We start from the raw sequence: 14,555 nt of genomic DNA on the forward strand, positions 1-14,555 counted from the left end.
GTCTCTCTGCGTCCGTGGATCGACAACGCAAATTTTCGCCGACGTGCCACCTCCATTTCACCCCCCCCCCCCCCCCCGATAAAAACGCCAAAGTCTGGCCACCTGTAAAGGCAGCAACAGTACGACTGTCCAGTACCGTACTCGGATTCGGCTGACCATACATCGTGATAACGGCTATCAAACGAGAAAAGATAGGAATGACGAACGTGCGGAAGTTATGCATTCGTGGGTATGAGTGCGGGGCAATGATTACATCTCGTTTTTGCAACGTGAAGAGCTCGGTAACACCGGCTCAATTAAGACGTCTGCACACAGAATGATAAACATGGGATAACAATTGCTATCACAGACGGCGATATCAGCCGGAATCGCAAGACGTGTCCACTATGTATAGCGTCACTAAACAATTTTGGGTGCAGGCTTGGTATTCGAGTCGATTTTGAAGCGCACTTTCTGAGCGCACCTAGCGCCATCAACTAGTTCGCTTCAATACCGCCAGTATCGAATCGTGTGGATCGTGTGGAATGTTCGTGTCATGGAGGAAAGAAAAGGTTCTTTCCTCCATGGTTCGTGTAGATCCAGTGCACTTGTTCACACACAGCTTTTTGGGTAGCCTGCACATTGACGTCACATCCTGGAAGCCAGGGCTTCCGGGATATGATAGAGACGAGGGATGGAGAAAAATAAGGTGGGGTGCATTTCTAGTAAGAATGGGGAATAGGATGAGGAGTAGAGAGAACAGGCAGAACATGAGGGGGCAGGGCGCCGTTGGATGTGGTAAAGAACATGATGAGAGGGGAGCGGGGACGTTGACGCCTGCTGAATGAAGCACGGATTTCACGAGTGACACGGGGACTGTTGGTGGTGGGTATGTGGAGCGTGAAAGGCGCTGGGCTTGCACGCTAGGGCGCGGAAAGTGCGGTACTGTGTACGGACCGCCGCTGGTTGGCACAGGGTTGGACAGGACGTAGCGTACCCGAAAAAGTATTCGGGTCAGCGCGTTTGCGATGACATTACCGGCCGCGCCCGCGCAAATGCGCTAACCCAAACGCAATCGACGTTTGGTTCTAGCGGTCTGTTTTTCAACCCTACCTACCATCCGTCTCCATGCTTAATGACCGGGCTGTGCCCGACTCCGTTATTCGGCCAGCTTTTCGTGCCAGAAACTACAAGAAGGCTGCACAGCTCACCGGGGCGTCGGTACGCGCTGTCGTCGGCCGAGCTGAGCGGGAGGCGTCCGATGTCCGTTGGCCGCCGGGCCGTGATGGTTTTGAGTAGCCGGCGAGGGCGACGTCGGTGGCGGCGGTGCCGACTGCAAGGCGATTCCCGTGGCGGGGCACCAGACCTCGAGCGACTGGACCATGGCCAGGGCCTCACGACGCAGCTGGCTGACGTGAGAGTGGCACAAGTCGCAGCATCCCTCGACCAGCGGCGACGAACAGCTCAGCAGCGCAAGCCTCGACGCCACCAGCGAGGACAGGGGCTCGTCCTCCTGCGGACACGGGAGAAGACGCGTAGTGAGCAGGCTGCAGTACAACCGGGCGTTTCCTTCAAACGCGCTGAACACGAGGTCGCGGGTTCGATTCCCGGCCGCGGCGGCCGCTTTTCTGGTGGAGGCGAAAAGCAAAAACGTCCGTGTGTACGAGATTTCGGCGCACGTTAAAGATCGCCAGGTGGTCAAGATTAATCCCGAGCCCCCCACTACGGCGCACCTCATCGCCCGCGTTGCGTCGGCGCGTTAAACCCTACAATCAATCAATCAATCAATCAATCAATCAATCAATCAATCAATCAATCAATCAATCAATCAATCAATCAATCAATCAATCAATCAATCAATCAAGCTTCCTTCAAATGGGCCATGAAGACAAAATAGAACTTTCTAGAAATAGAACACGAATGAAACCACGCGTGGGACAATACGCAACTGGCTCACGCCACAGATACACGAAGTTGCCTTAGCAAGGTTACGGATAGGCCACACTCATGTATCACACATTCACACTGTCACCTGCTCACTGTATCTCCAGGACCCCTTTATATCAGGTGCGGAAACGGCCTATCCAAAAGCCACACCCTCATACAATGCAACTTGGGCTCTCAGAAGCCGGACGGACTCCGGGAGGCCTCGAATGAGGGCCTTCCCCTAGGGCTTACTAATTTACGAAGACGTTTATTCTTGCGCCTCCTCATTCAATGGAAGGAACTCAGAACAATACGACGCAAACACTTACCAAAGCTATAACAGACAACACGTTCCGCTGCCCTCTTATATAACGATACCATGATTTCCCATAAGCGCATTTTTCAGTTTCTCACCGACGTCAAATTTTCATATCTCATTTCTTATCATCCATATTGACAACCTGGCCCTTTAGTCACCTTCATTGCCTTGTGTTTCATTTAACGTTTATTTTTAGAGAAAAGCTTGATATTTACGGTCACTGCACTCTCATTAAATAACTTTTTTGGCGCTCTTTGCCCTAAGACGACCTTGCGCCATAAATGTCCTATCACCATCGTCAAAACAGAACTTTTATCAATTAGAGAGAACTATGTCCTTTGGGTAACTAACTAAGCTTGGGTAACTAACTCAGCTATCAAAAAAAGTTCTTGCACTTTTGCAGGGGTTCCCCCCCCCCTCCAAAAAAAAAACGCAAGGAATATAGAAATCTCTCGAATTTCGGTACGACGACGTAATATGGGTAGGAGTGACGCAATAGAAACCAGTACTAAGAATAGTTATCGGTGTGCTAACTGAACGTTAGCTTTCAAGCGACACGATGAAACGGAGCTTAAAGGAGTACTGACGCGAAATTTCTCGCTTTCAGTTTTTATGCTGTAAGGAATACCTATTGGCCCAGTAACTACGAAAATCAAACCGAAAGCCGTCAACCGCCAAGACAGAATTAATTATAGCACGTTAATTGCAACCAGTTTCAAATTTGGTCGCCGCGCGGGAAAATGTCCGTTCGAAGGCCAGCCTGCAAGCGGGCCAGCCTTACGTCACGGTCTCACCCGTGACGTCAGGGACGTTCGCCGCATCGTCTGCTACGATTGCACATGGTCCGCACTCGCCCGCGCAGTCGACATGTCGTCTGAATCGTCAGACTCGGATGAGTCTCTGCCACCCGACAGACAGAACAACTTTATTTGGCCAGGCGATTAGGCCGGCGATGTCTTCGCCGTCGTCCGTTTTTTAACATCACTGCGGCTCGAACCGGCGCAGACCGTGATAGCAACAGCTTGTCGCCACTCTCCTAATCAATCTGATCGCGAAAAAGAAGTTCCACATGCGAGAAAGTAGATGTTAGTGTGTTGCAAAATTGTGCTAGGGGTTGTTATCAGCGCTGAATTTAAAAGTGACGTTCAGATATTTGCCGCGATGGTAAGCCTCCGCTGACCGTCAGCGGAGGTTCGGCGCTCCGACCCAGCACTGCCGGCACCGCGGTGCGGCGATCGGCCGAAAGATGGCGCCACCTGCACGCTAGAATCAAAACAGGCCGCGGCAGATGTCTTGGTCACCGATCGCTGAAACGGAAATTATTGCCAAAATAAAGCTCCATATATGCGAAAAAGGGGATGATAGTGTGGTGAAAAGTTGTGTAAGGAATGGTCATTTGCAGTTGTACAGATACCAGCGATCAAATATTCGCCACGATACTAAGCCTAAAGTTCCCAACATCCAAGGTGATCCGAGCAATCCCGATCCCGCTGGCTTGGGCGACAGTTCTTGCGGCCGCCGCCTCTCAGGAACTCAGTCCAAGTTTAGCGCTGCATGTCGTCGCGTGAAAAATAATGCATCTTGGCGTTGTCGTCGATTTGCTCGGACAGGCTTCCACGAGCAGTACTTGGCATTCCGCGAGCTTGCCACAGCACAACTTGGGCGAGCTCGGCGACGCGCACCGCCGCATCGCCGTGGTGCCCGTCGACATCGCGCACCGCGCGGTGCCGGCACCGCGCAGTTTTGGGCACCAGTGCAAGGAAACACCATGCGCCAGCCACGAACTGAAGAGCAAAGACGTCGAACACGCAAAGTTTACAAGCATTGCTCACAAAGCTACGCCCACGTCTCCTGCCCAAACGAATACCACCGACAACAGCAGCGCAGGATATCGTTTCCGGTTCCGAAAACGACTATATGACGTCACCCTGAACCGGCCAGACACACAGGCCGATGTTTCGTCACGCCGAAAGCGATTTTGCTAGTGCTGCCGATTTGTGGAAGCTCGCGGCCTGGACAATCAAAATCGATTTTAGATGTGATTCCGGCCTCGGATCGCTGCAAAAATTTCTGTGAGGCATTTGTACAAACTACTGAAGCCAATTATATAATTTTTTAGGCGTCAAAATTTGGTGTCAGTACTCTTTTAAGGCCCCGCTAGAGTCGCCGAGTCATGTTTCCTGGCTATGGGGTTTGGTCGGCTGCCGGCAATCACACAAACAACCTTCCTTGACGTCATAGAGACGTTGCTGGAAAGTGTACAAGGAGTCGCCACTTATCATCTGTTTTGCTTATTATCTCCATTACTTGCTTCAAGTCCGCGATAAAATTTGTATCATTGTTATGATGACAAAACAACATTTTAATGATTCAAATTTGAATCTTGTCTTCATGGGTGGTCTCTATAAACGTAATTCTTGACTTGCGTTGGAACCTTTACATGTCTATATCCTGTCGGAGACACCGCAAGGGCTTCCAGTTACAGGAAGCACAACTGTCTGGTTTGGAAATTGATGGTGAACGAAGTCGGGATGACCATAGAGTTTCTAGTATGAAACTCTATGGGGATGACCAGCTGTGGGGATGGCCCTAAGCTCTCGACCGATCTCTTTACAAGAATAAGTAGCAAGCCATAACTAGCGTGTGCACATGCACTAACGCTCTCAACAGCCATTAGCAGACCCTCTTCCGTCCCCGTCTTGAGATGCCCGATGGCATAATTGTAGAGTGCCTGTTTATGATTATAAAGACACCGCTCTCATTCCACTGGGCACAGTTCATTGTTGATAAGGAAGTATAACTGCGTGGTATCTCAAGTTGTATACGCCGCTGGAAAGTGCTGGAGGAAAATTCGCCATTTTTGTTTGATTTCTGTTTCCCTAAAACAGCAACGGGGCAAGAAAAAGTAGAAATTAACAGCTGCTAAATCATATTTCATAAACAGTTTCAATCGCAGTTTTTTTTTTTTTATGGCAGGGCTGTATTAAGTTAACTCCGTCGTTTTTTCTTTCTTTCTTTTTTCATCCACATCACTTTTTCTGCCGCAGGAAAAAAACGACCATCGTCATCGCCGTCAGTCAAACCACGGCTGCCGTCATCACCACCCGCTGGCAGCAGGTGGGCCGCAACTTCACCAACGGCAGAATTCACAGCACAACCGTCAAGATTCTTGCTCAGTGCCCCCGAAGCCATTCCATCAAGGTCATCTGGGCCCCCGCTCATCTCGACCTTCCGGACAACGAAACTGCCCATTTCCTGGCTCGACATGTCAGCGGTTAAAAAAACAGAAAGCATTAAAATCAGTTTTTTTTTTTTCTCAAGCAGGGTAACATTGAAAAAAAAGAGCTTCTCCTGGTAAATTCGTTGTGATGCGACCAATCTGCAGTTAGAAAAATGCTTTTTGAAATAAATGATTTACGGTGGAATCTTTCGCAGATTTTGAGAGCCGAAGTTCTGCTGGGACTTTTGTGATGCAGCCATGAAACAATTACATTTTTTAGTGTAAACGGAAAAATTCATCGGACACTTAAGTCTCTTCAGTGATTTGAAGGCGAAAGCCAGTGATTATCGAAGACTTCTTCACTGCTGCATCGTGTGTGCTGTGCGGTCATGTTCACCTGTCATGCGGCACGCATATCCGGATAATTCTTGTTCCATTCCGGCACGATACAGGGTTAGCGCTGTAGTTACCACAATTGGTTGCGGCTCTTGGCGACCCGGGTTTAAATTCCATTCGAATACAAATAAGTTTCTATGCATATTTTATTGACTTTTTTTTTTCTACAGCGGCCGTGATTTGGTTCCATTCGTGTAGTCGCCAGCAACTACGTATACGGTAACTTTTCGCTTTTAATGATAAATCTAAGGCTTCCGTCTTATGACGCATGTCGAATTTTCATAGATCGTGCTTAATCGTCTTTTTTGAATTTTTCATATTTTTCTAAAAAAACATGAAAGAAATTTGTTTTTTTTACGCCCCTCAAAATTTCACGAAAACTTACATCTCTACTCCTCACACGAGAGCCATCCTGCCGAGCCGCTGGTGCCGGATGTGAGTCAGAGCGCATGTACCCGATGATCACGTACGAAGAAATACGAAGAGACACTACCGACCTGCGCAACAACATCACCCGCCTACACACGAACTCCCGAGAAAGCTGGAGCGACTCCTTCGTGCTCTTCAGACGAATAACTACAGTATAATCTCGTTGATACGATTCGTCATAATACGTTTCCCTTTTACTTTTCATCCCCTGCCGATGTTCCTTCAAAACAACGCATTTTCGTGCGTTTAATACGATCACATTTTTGCCGAAAATTGGATAATACGAGCACGAAAGTGGATCTTGACCGGCATTTCTCGAAACCTTATGTTTATTCTTCGCTACACTAGCTCGAACCGTATTCCAACAAACCACGCAGGGTGTTAAAAGTCTCTCCCTCTTCCTATGTACCCATTTGTTCTCACCTACCGCCTTTCATCCCCCTCTCCCCTTCCCCCAAACTGGGTTATATGCGGGTGAACTCCCAAATGAGTTCAAAATATCCCCAGTCCACTCTCTTTCCACTTTCTAAAAGGATACACCGGGACGCTCGTTTTCCAAAGCCTCGCGCTAGAGCGCTTTGTGCTTCAAAGGCACGAGACTTTTCCAGCAAAGCTGTATACCTCTACGCCTCATTGGTTTCATCTCCATCAGCAAAAACGCCGAGGCGCCAAGAATACACTTATACAGTGCGTGCTTCGCTCCTCCCCAGGTTTCACGTTAGTGGAGATGACCCAGGATTTCTATTGTTTTGAGTATCCTGTGTTTATCTTCTGTTTATTTGTGTTTTGCTTTTGTTTCCCGTGGTTTTCGTCTCTTTTTCTGGGTTCTGCCTTTTTTGAGTGTGTGTTGCTTTTCTTTTTCCGTGTTTCGCTTTTGTTTATCTATTTTAATCCTTTTGGGCACAATAACCCCTCAAATTGCCCGACTACTGGCCAGTCTGCCACATGGGTATGCGCTGCGAAGCGAGGAGCAACAGCAATCATCGCAAAAGGCTAATGGAAATTCGCCTGCGACGCCTAGGACTGCCATTGTCTCTTCAAGTGCTTTTGGACTTTCTGGGGCACAAAGAAGCTGGGCCACTGCCATAGGGATGTGTGTCACGCCGTGCCACTCATTCGTCTGCCGTACTAGAACCGTAGGACCATTCGGATCAGGTTGACTCATTCTTTTTTTCCCACTTCTCTTTCTTTATTTTCTCTCTTTTGAACTTACTACTTCGCTATCTTGTCTTTCCTGATTGGTTTTTACGACTAGGAAATATTCTTCTTGGCCCAGCCCCCTAAGTGGGTATGTGCCAATTGACTTGCGTGACGCCAAACCACATTGGACGGACTTCATCCCGGGCCCCCAAAAGTGGTCCGAAACTAAAAAAAAAAAAAAAAATCACGCATCTCCACGAAGTGAATCATGACGAGTGGGCGAAGCACTGCATGGGGATCGTTTTTACTGAAAATCCCCCGTGAGAGTGCTTACTGCTGCTAAAACGATTTCCAATCCATTCCAATTGAATACAATTCAATTTAATCCAATCCAATCTAATCCATTTAAATCAAATCCAATCAAAGCCAATGCTATCCAATCCAGTCCTATGCTCCTAGCGCATACGCGGCTCCCCCCCCCCTCTCTCTCTCTCCCTCTCTCTCTCTCTCTCTCTCTCTCTCTCTCTCTCTCTCTCTCTCTCTCTCTCTCTCTCTCTCTCTCTCTCTCTCTCTCTCTCTCTCTCTAACCTTTTGGGAACCTTTTATTTTTTTCTTGTTACCTTCTGTGAACCTTTTGTTCACAGATGTTTCGATTTACACGGTGCTGTGCCGTGAGCACGGACGCCGGACGGGCAAGCCTCGGCCTTAAGGTGCTTCGCCCCTAAAAGCCCCCCAGTTGGAGTAGTACTGAAAATCGAGCTAGCTGATACAGATTCACATTTGAAGACCAGTACGGACAATACTGAGGGAACGGAATGATAGGACGAGCGCTTAGCCACACCTAAAGGTTTTTTTGGAGCAACGTAAAACATACAGCAAGCACGTTTCCAAAAACAAGTACCGGCTGCACATCGACCTTCACTGACACCACAATCTTGTTTCGAGATGGTGATCAAAGATCCAAGGAGGCAGTAGAGGCCTACCATATAGAAAACACCGACCCCTGTCTTAGCGCACCGTCTCTGTCCCTTCTTGATGCAGAAGTTGCATACATGGATGAGTGTGCTTTTAAAGACTGCGCACCTGCGTGGATATGCTTTTATGGGGTTATAAAGCGAAGTTTTACTGTCCTCACTGATGGCGTCTGTGACGCGAATACGCCCTGCAGGAAATCCAACTTTCTTTGACGATGATGATGCTGGTGGATGGAGTGTAACAAAACCAAACGCTTCCCTGCGAAACTAGGCGACAGCTCCGTGACGCCCCCTCCGCTAAAGGTCGATGTGCAGAAGAGGGAGGAGGGGATGAAGTCTTGCGACAGATCGACGCAAATTGACCTAACGTCATGTTATGAGGTTAACATCGACAGCTGTCACCCACAGACCGACTTAAGATGAGAATGCCGTTGATCTGCATGCCGTAAGGCCGCAGCCACAAGCCGTAAGCCACAAGACGTAAGGTCTAACTTCCGAATTTGCCGTTTAGGACGTTAGGCCTATCGTCACATCTGGGGGTTTAACAACTCAAAACGGCACCCACTCAAAGCAACACGTACCGATTGGCGGTGTACACCCCAAACTCAAACATTAGGCCTACGAAGTGCACACCCGAGAGTCGCTGTGAATATTTTAGAAAACATGTGCGTGCCTCCAGAGTAGTACATACTCGCAGTGTGGGTTGGCCAACAACCAAAGAATCCATCACGAGGAAGTTTCGCGTTCAACCATCGTCGTCGATATAGACGGAGGGGTGCATGCTTTTAGCGTTTTTTTCTCCTTTGTAGGCAAGCTGGTTGTATATTTTATCATGCTCCTACAAAATTTTATTTTACGTACAGCTCCTGTCCCGTCGTTTTTTTTTTTGTTTTTTTTTCTTTCTCAGCCCTCACCAAAGAAGAAGCAACGTAGTTAAGAACAACAACAACAACGACTCCAAACTAACTCTTTCCCGCACGCCTCACAGTTGCACATGATTCATCCCAGCCTGTACAGTTACGACTGCCAATTCTGCGGCACCCCCAACACTCTACCACATGGTGTGGGAGTGCAAGGGTGTGAAGGAACTCCCAGAGGTCCTGGCGCCATCGACGAAGCAGTTGGAGGCCCTGCTGTCCAGCGAGGTCCTGGATGACCACCGCGGCTGGTGATCCGGGCCAGACAAGCATCTGATGGCCATGGCATCGTGGACTAGGGACGCCACCCACCATGGATGGTCAACGCTAATACACTGAAGATCATCCAGCGCTCAATTTTCCTTTTATAGGAATCAATAAACGTTTATTCCTCCTCCTCCTCCTCTCAGCCCTGTCTCTACTGCGTTGTGAAGATGAGCCTAACAGCAGACGAAAACCAGGAATATCAGACAGATACGCCCTCGAATTGTTCCTGTCCGCCCGGGAATTTGTGCACTACATGCAATATTTTCTTCTCCGTTAACTACCCCCCTTACACTTTCTACGTCATCAGAAATGCCCTAGCAAATGAAGCTGAGAAATATCACCGCTTCCATTCTGTAGCAATTTACCTCACCCCCCCCCCCCCCCCTTGCGGTGGCTCAGTGGCTAAGGCGATGTGCTGCTGAGCACGAGGTCGCGGGTTCGATTCCCGGCCACGGCGGCCGCTTTTCTGATGGAGGCGAAAAGCAAAAACACCCGTGTGTTCGAGATTTCGGCACACGTTAACGATCCCCAGGTGCGGAGCCCTCCACTACGGCGCGCCTCATCGCCTGCGTTGTGTCGAAGCGTTAAATCATGCAATCAAATCAAAATCATACTCAAAGTTGAATGCATTTCCCTGCACTGCACACTGCCACGTTCGGGCGGCCATTGCTTTTTCTTTCTTTTTTTATTGGCCTAGGTATGAACTGCTTGATCTCTGGATGCGACCAATTCGGGGAAAGTGAGAAAAGGTGGGTATGGGAGTAGTGCTGAGGCCGGCGTGCGTGTGTGGGCCGTAAAGTAAAGGACGTTCCCCCCGTGACGGCCACGACATCTGCTCTGACGGGGCGATTCCCGGCCGGCCGCCGGGCAAGCGAACACGCGCCAGACGTGCTCCGGGCACGTTTTACGCGGTCGCGCTTCAACGCCCCGCGCTAAGAAACATCGCGCGCCCAATCTGCGGGCAAGCGGGGACACGGCCAACGCGATCGCGTCAGACGGGGCTGGTTACCGCGTTCACTCGAGCATAGGACCCTTTTAACGGGCCATGAAGACAAAGTACAAGTGTGGTCTATTTGAAATACTAAAACTTTGGCCGCTCACTCAGCTCTGTTCTAGCCACGAAAGATTTTATTTTTCCCAAAAAATGCACTAAATCTTGAATTTTTTTTTCCATTTTCACACTACAGTGGCGCCATATGGTCAGAAGTGACGTAATATGGGCCAGAACCAAAACGTAGCTATCAATGTGTTAGAAGCACGTTACTATTCCAGTGATGCAATCAAACGGAACTAGAGGCTTCTTCACAATCACCCAGTCATTTTTCTTGGTGGGAATTTCCGTCTGCGGCTGACAATAGCATAAACAAGATACTGTGCCGGCGGCGCCGCCACTGTTGAAATATATCTTATCCTCAAGATCTCTGTTGTTCCTTTGAAGTTTTCGGTAAAATTTGTATCATTGTTATCTGGACAAAACAGTCTTTTTTTAATGAACCAAACCTGCATTTTGTTTTCGTGTCAATTGATGGCCCGTTATAACGAGCGAGCACTCGCAAAGTAACCTCGGACCTTCCTCATCATCTGGTCACCGGCACATTCTGGCCTGATGGGAAATGAGAGAGCCAATCAGACTGCTCGAGAAATGGTTCGCCGAGAGCCTCATAAGACCCCTGAAGGCAGCCCGCAACCTTTCGGTTATAAGGACCGCCTCCATACTTTTGGCGATATCCTCAACGATTCCGCCACGTTCGGGAAGTTTTCCCACTATCGCATCCATCGCTCAGTCGACGGTATGCAGTCCTTCTCAGGCCGCTTCAAACATTATCCTTCCCCCCTCCACATCTCATGTCCATCATATATCCTGGCGAATATAAGGACGCTTGCCCCTTCTGTTCTGTGGAGCGAGCATCACTTCACCACATCATTTGATCATGTCCAGCAATACACGCATCACGTAGAAGAAATCATCCCATCCTTCATAACATATCATCCTTAACAGAGTGGGAGGCTGCCATCTCTAGCCCTGCTCCCCACGTGCACGAAGCCTTCGCCCAGTTGGCTGAAGACACCGAGCTCCCAAAACACCGGGAGCCCCGCTGTCTAGATGACTGAGTGAACAGCTCAGTGGTGCAATCACCACAACTTTTGGGCAAAATAAAAGGTCTCCTCGATTTGGCTGCACTTTCTGCACTAGTTCACAAAAATGTGCAAGTGCAGCGCCAGTTCTTTCAGTGCGAGTGCAGCCGTACACTAGCGCTTACCGTGCAGCGGCCGAGTCGAGGGCAGAAGTGCACAAATGTCGTCTACTGCGGTCCGTGTTTGCGCGTTCGCTTTTTTTTTTTTTTTTTTTGAAATGGCGTCACCCTGCACTCACCTCGTGTTTCGTACTCAAATGCACTATTTTGTTGCACTAAAATGCACTATTTTGTATAGGGAGAGCACGGCATCCTGCAGATTACCAGTATAGATACGGAACCGAAGGGGGGGGGGGGGGGGGGGGGCGCGGGGGGGGGGGGTAGCCTGTCGCACGGTGCTGGGAAAGGAGTTTTTGGAGGGAAGAGGGGGATCAAATTGGTAAACTAAAGAAATAAATTTCCGACCGACTCCACAAGCCTTGGTGCAGAATACAGCTGGCGTCCGAGCTTTACAAGCCATCAGGGAAGTGTTCCCATCAACGTGTTTGGTTTGACTGCCACCATGAGCATACTTCAGAAACACAGATTACTAGTAGCTGGCGTTGTGCCACAAGAGGTGTGGTGCAATACGATGAGGAGATCTGTGGGATACGAAAAGAAAAGCGCAATATGCTCCTCTTACGCAGAAATGTTCATCTTGTTTCGCTGAAAAAAATAATTTTTCCCGACACTACAGCAGAAGAAAACCCATACTCCAGCACGGCTGTGATGTATTAGAAGTCCTGAAAGGCTTGGTTACTCTATATTGTTCTCGCCTGGAATCTTTCCACTGAAGTCTTAAACCAAAAAACGCCATAGAGAAAAAAAGTACGTCCTATTACACTATGATGTGCAGCTAAACGACCCGTAAACTACCAAATTGTGCGTGCGTGGGACTATGAAATCACCGTTCTTTTTTTTTTTACTCTTCTTTCACCCACAAAGGTTCTACCGTAACGGGAACTTTGGCGCCTTTCTGTGTTTGCCGGAGTTTTTTGGCCGAGAGAAAAGCTCTTGTTGTCAGATTGACAAATAACGCAGAAACCTCTAGGTCCCCTCTTTCTGACTCCTCTGCATTTTTTTTATAAAGCAACGCAGAACGTCACAGGTCATGGATATGAGCACATACCGATACGCGATTTCAGCTTCTTTGAAAGTCGCCCCTTGTATAACCTGCGTACGTCGCTCCAAAGTTAAGCAATTAAACACGATCATTGGCGATGATCCCTGGCTTTTTACAGGCGCTCCACCACCAATCCATTTCCGCAATTAGTGATGGCAGAAACATCATGGGCGGACGATTGTCTCAAGCGGCTATGCCAGCATACGTATATTTAACCTTTCACGCTGCCTTTTTATTCCCTGAGCCCCATTCCCCCAGTGCAGGGTCGCAAACCGGGCTCTACACCTGGTTGACCTCCCGGCATTTCCTTTCTTTTTTCTTCTTCTTCTTCTCACGCTGCAGCAAAGAGATGTCGCCATCGAACACAGTAACTTCGTGCCGTGTGCTCGGCGATATATATGCCAACTTTTTTGTTGACTACAGCGTCACTCTCGCGATCCTTTAGAGCGCAAGCTCTTGTGATTTCGCGTCGCCGTCGTCCCTTGATGCAACCGAGCGAACGAAGAGGACACCGAAGGTGCACGAGACAGAGCGAGCAGGCACACGGAGGGTAAAGTATGGCGAGAATGTGAGGGGGAGGGCAAATGCCGAGGCCGCTCAAAGCGCTTTGAAAAACCGCGTTTTTGAAGCGTAAGCTACACTGGCCGAGGTTGAGCGGTTTCGCGTCGACCTTGAAGGGCCGTGCTGCGCAAGCGCGAGGAGCATTGGATTGGATTGGATTGGATTGAAAATCAATCCAATTGGAGTACGGGTGTGTAGAGAATTGGGTCTGCGCATTCGCCGGTCTGCGCATTCCAGAGGGGTTACGTCATGGCCGCGGCAGACGCACAGACGCCGCCGCGTGCCCAGCTGTGCGTCTCCGTTGCGTAGTAGCCAAGTCTGACACTGCGCCGAAGCCGCTTGATAGCCGTTTCGCGTGGCTCTTGAGAGCCGTGCTGCGCATGCGCGAGGAGCAGTGACTGAACTGGACCGGACTGGACTGGATTGGATTCAAAATCGCTTAGCAGCAGTAAGCATGATAACCAGGAAACCTAACCAGCCGAACCTTAGTTCACGCTACGTATACACTGACATAGCCGAGCTATGCCACTGCTAATTTTTTGCGTACGACCCCGAAAGCGGACGCAAAACGAGGCATTCATGAAAGCAAGCGTCTTGTTCTTTCCAGTTCACAAAAAGCACGGTAATCCATCACGCGCTGCGTGTTGCACGTACACCAGTCCTACGTCGTCCTCGTTGTTCTGTGGCTCATCCGAACCACGTGACAATTGTGCGGCAGGTTCAAACCCGATTTACAATATGCTCGGCGGCGGCGACGCACTGCGAGATAAGGCTGCATAGTATAGCGCGCGCTGTCATGCGTTGGCTGATCACGCGATCACTTTCTTATACACGGAACAGATATGCGCCATGAACGAAAAGATTGCAGTTACCGCTGACTTCAAATTTAGCATTAGAGAGTATCTTAATCGTCAGACATTTTTTCCGTTTGCAACAGAGCCAAGAGCCCCGAAGAACGTCGCCTCAAAGCTCGTGTACTGGATAAACTCAATACATATGTTCCAGCAAAATGGTGCAACGCATTCTGTTATATGGCAATTATGTGTGCATGGAGATGATGCCGGTAGCATGGCCCTGCATCTCCAATCTCTTCAGGCGCACGAGAAGATAGCGTTCCAGTGGCTCCCCGC

The 14,555-nt window shown here is 49.2% G+C and overlaps 1 protein-coding gene across 1 annotated transcript in view; it reads right to left on the reverse strand.

Annotated features, from left to right (window-relative positions):
- LOC144149272 (uncharacterized) overlaps positions 1 to 14,555 on the reverse strand; it is a gene marked incomplete in the record, with an annotated part of 436,446 nt that overhangs the window by 375,348 nt on the left and 46,543 nt on the right. Inside the window, 1 exon segment of the mRNA XM_077680825.1 lies at positions 1,191 to 1,492. Within this exon segment, the coding sequence (XP_077536951.1) occupies positions 1,191 to 1,492 (302 nt within the window).

Source organism: Haemaphysalis longicornis, unplaced genomic scaffold (assembly GCF_048455015.1).
Source record: "Haemaphysalis longicornis isolate Haplotype H1 unplaced genomic scaffold, Haemaphysalis longicornis Haplotype H1 scaffold_8, whole genome shotgun sequence".
Taxonomy (NCBI): Eukaryota; Metazoa; Arthropoda; class Arachnida; order Ixodida; family Ixodidae; genus Haemaphysalis; species Haemaphysalis longicornis.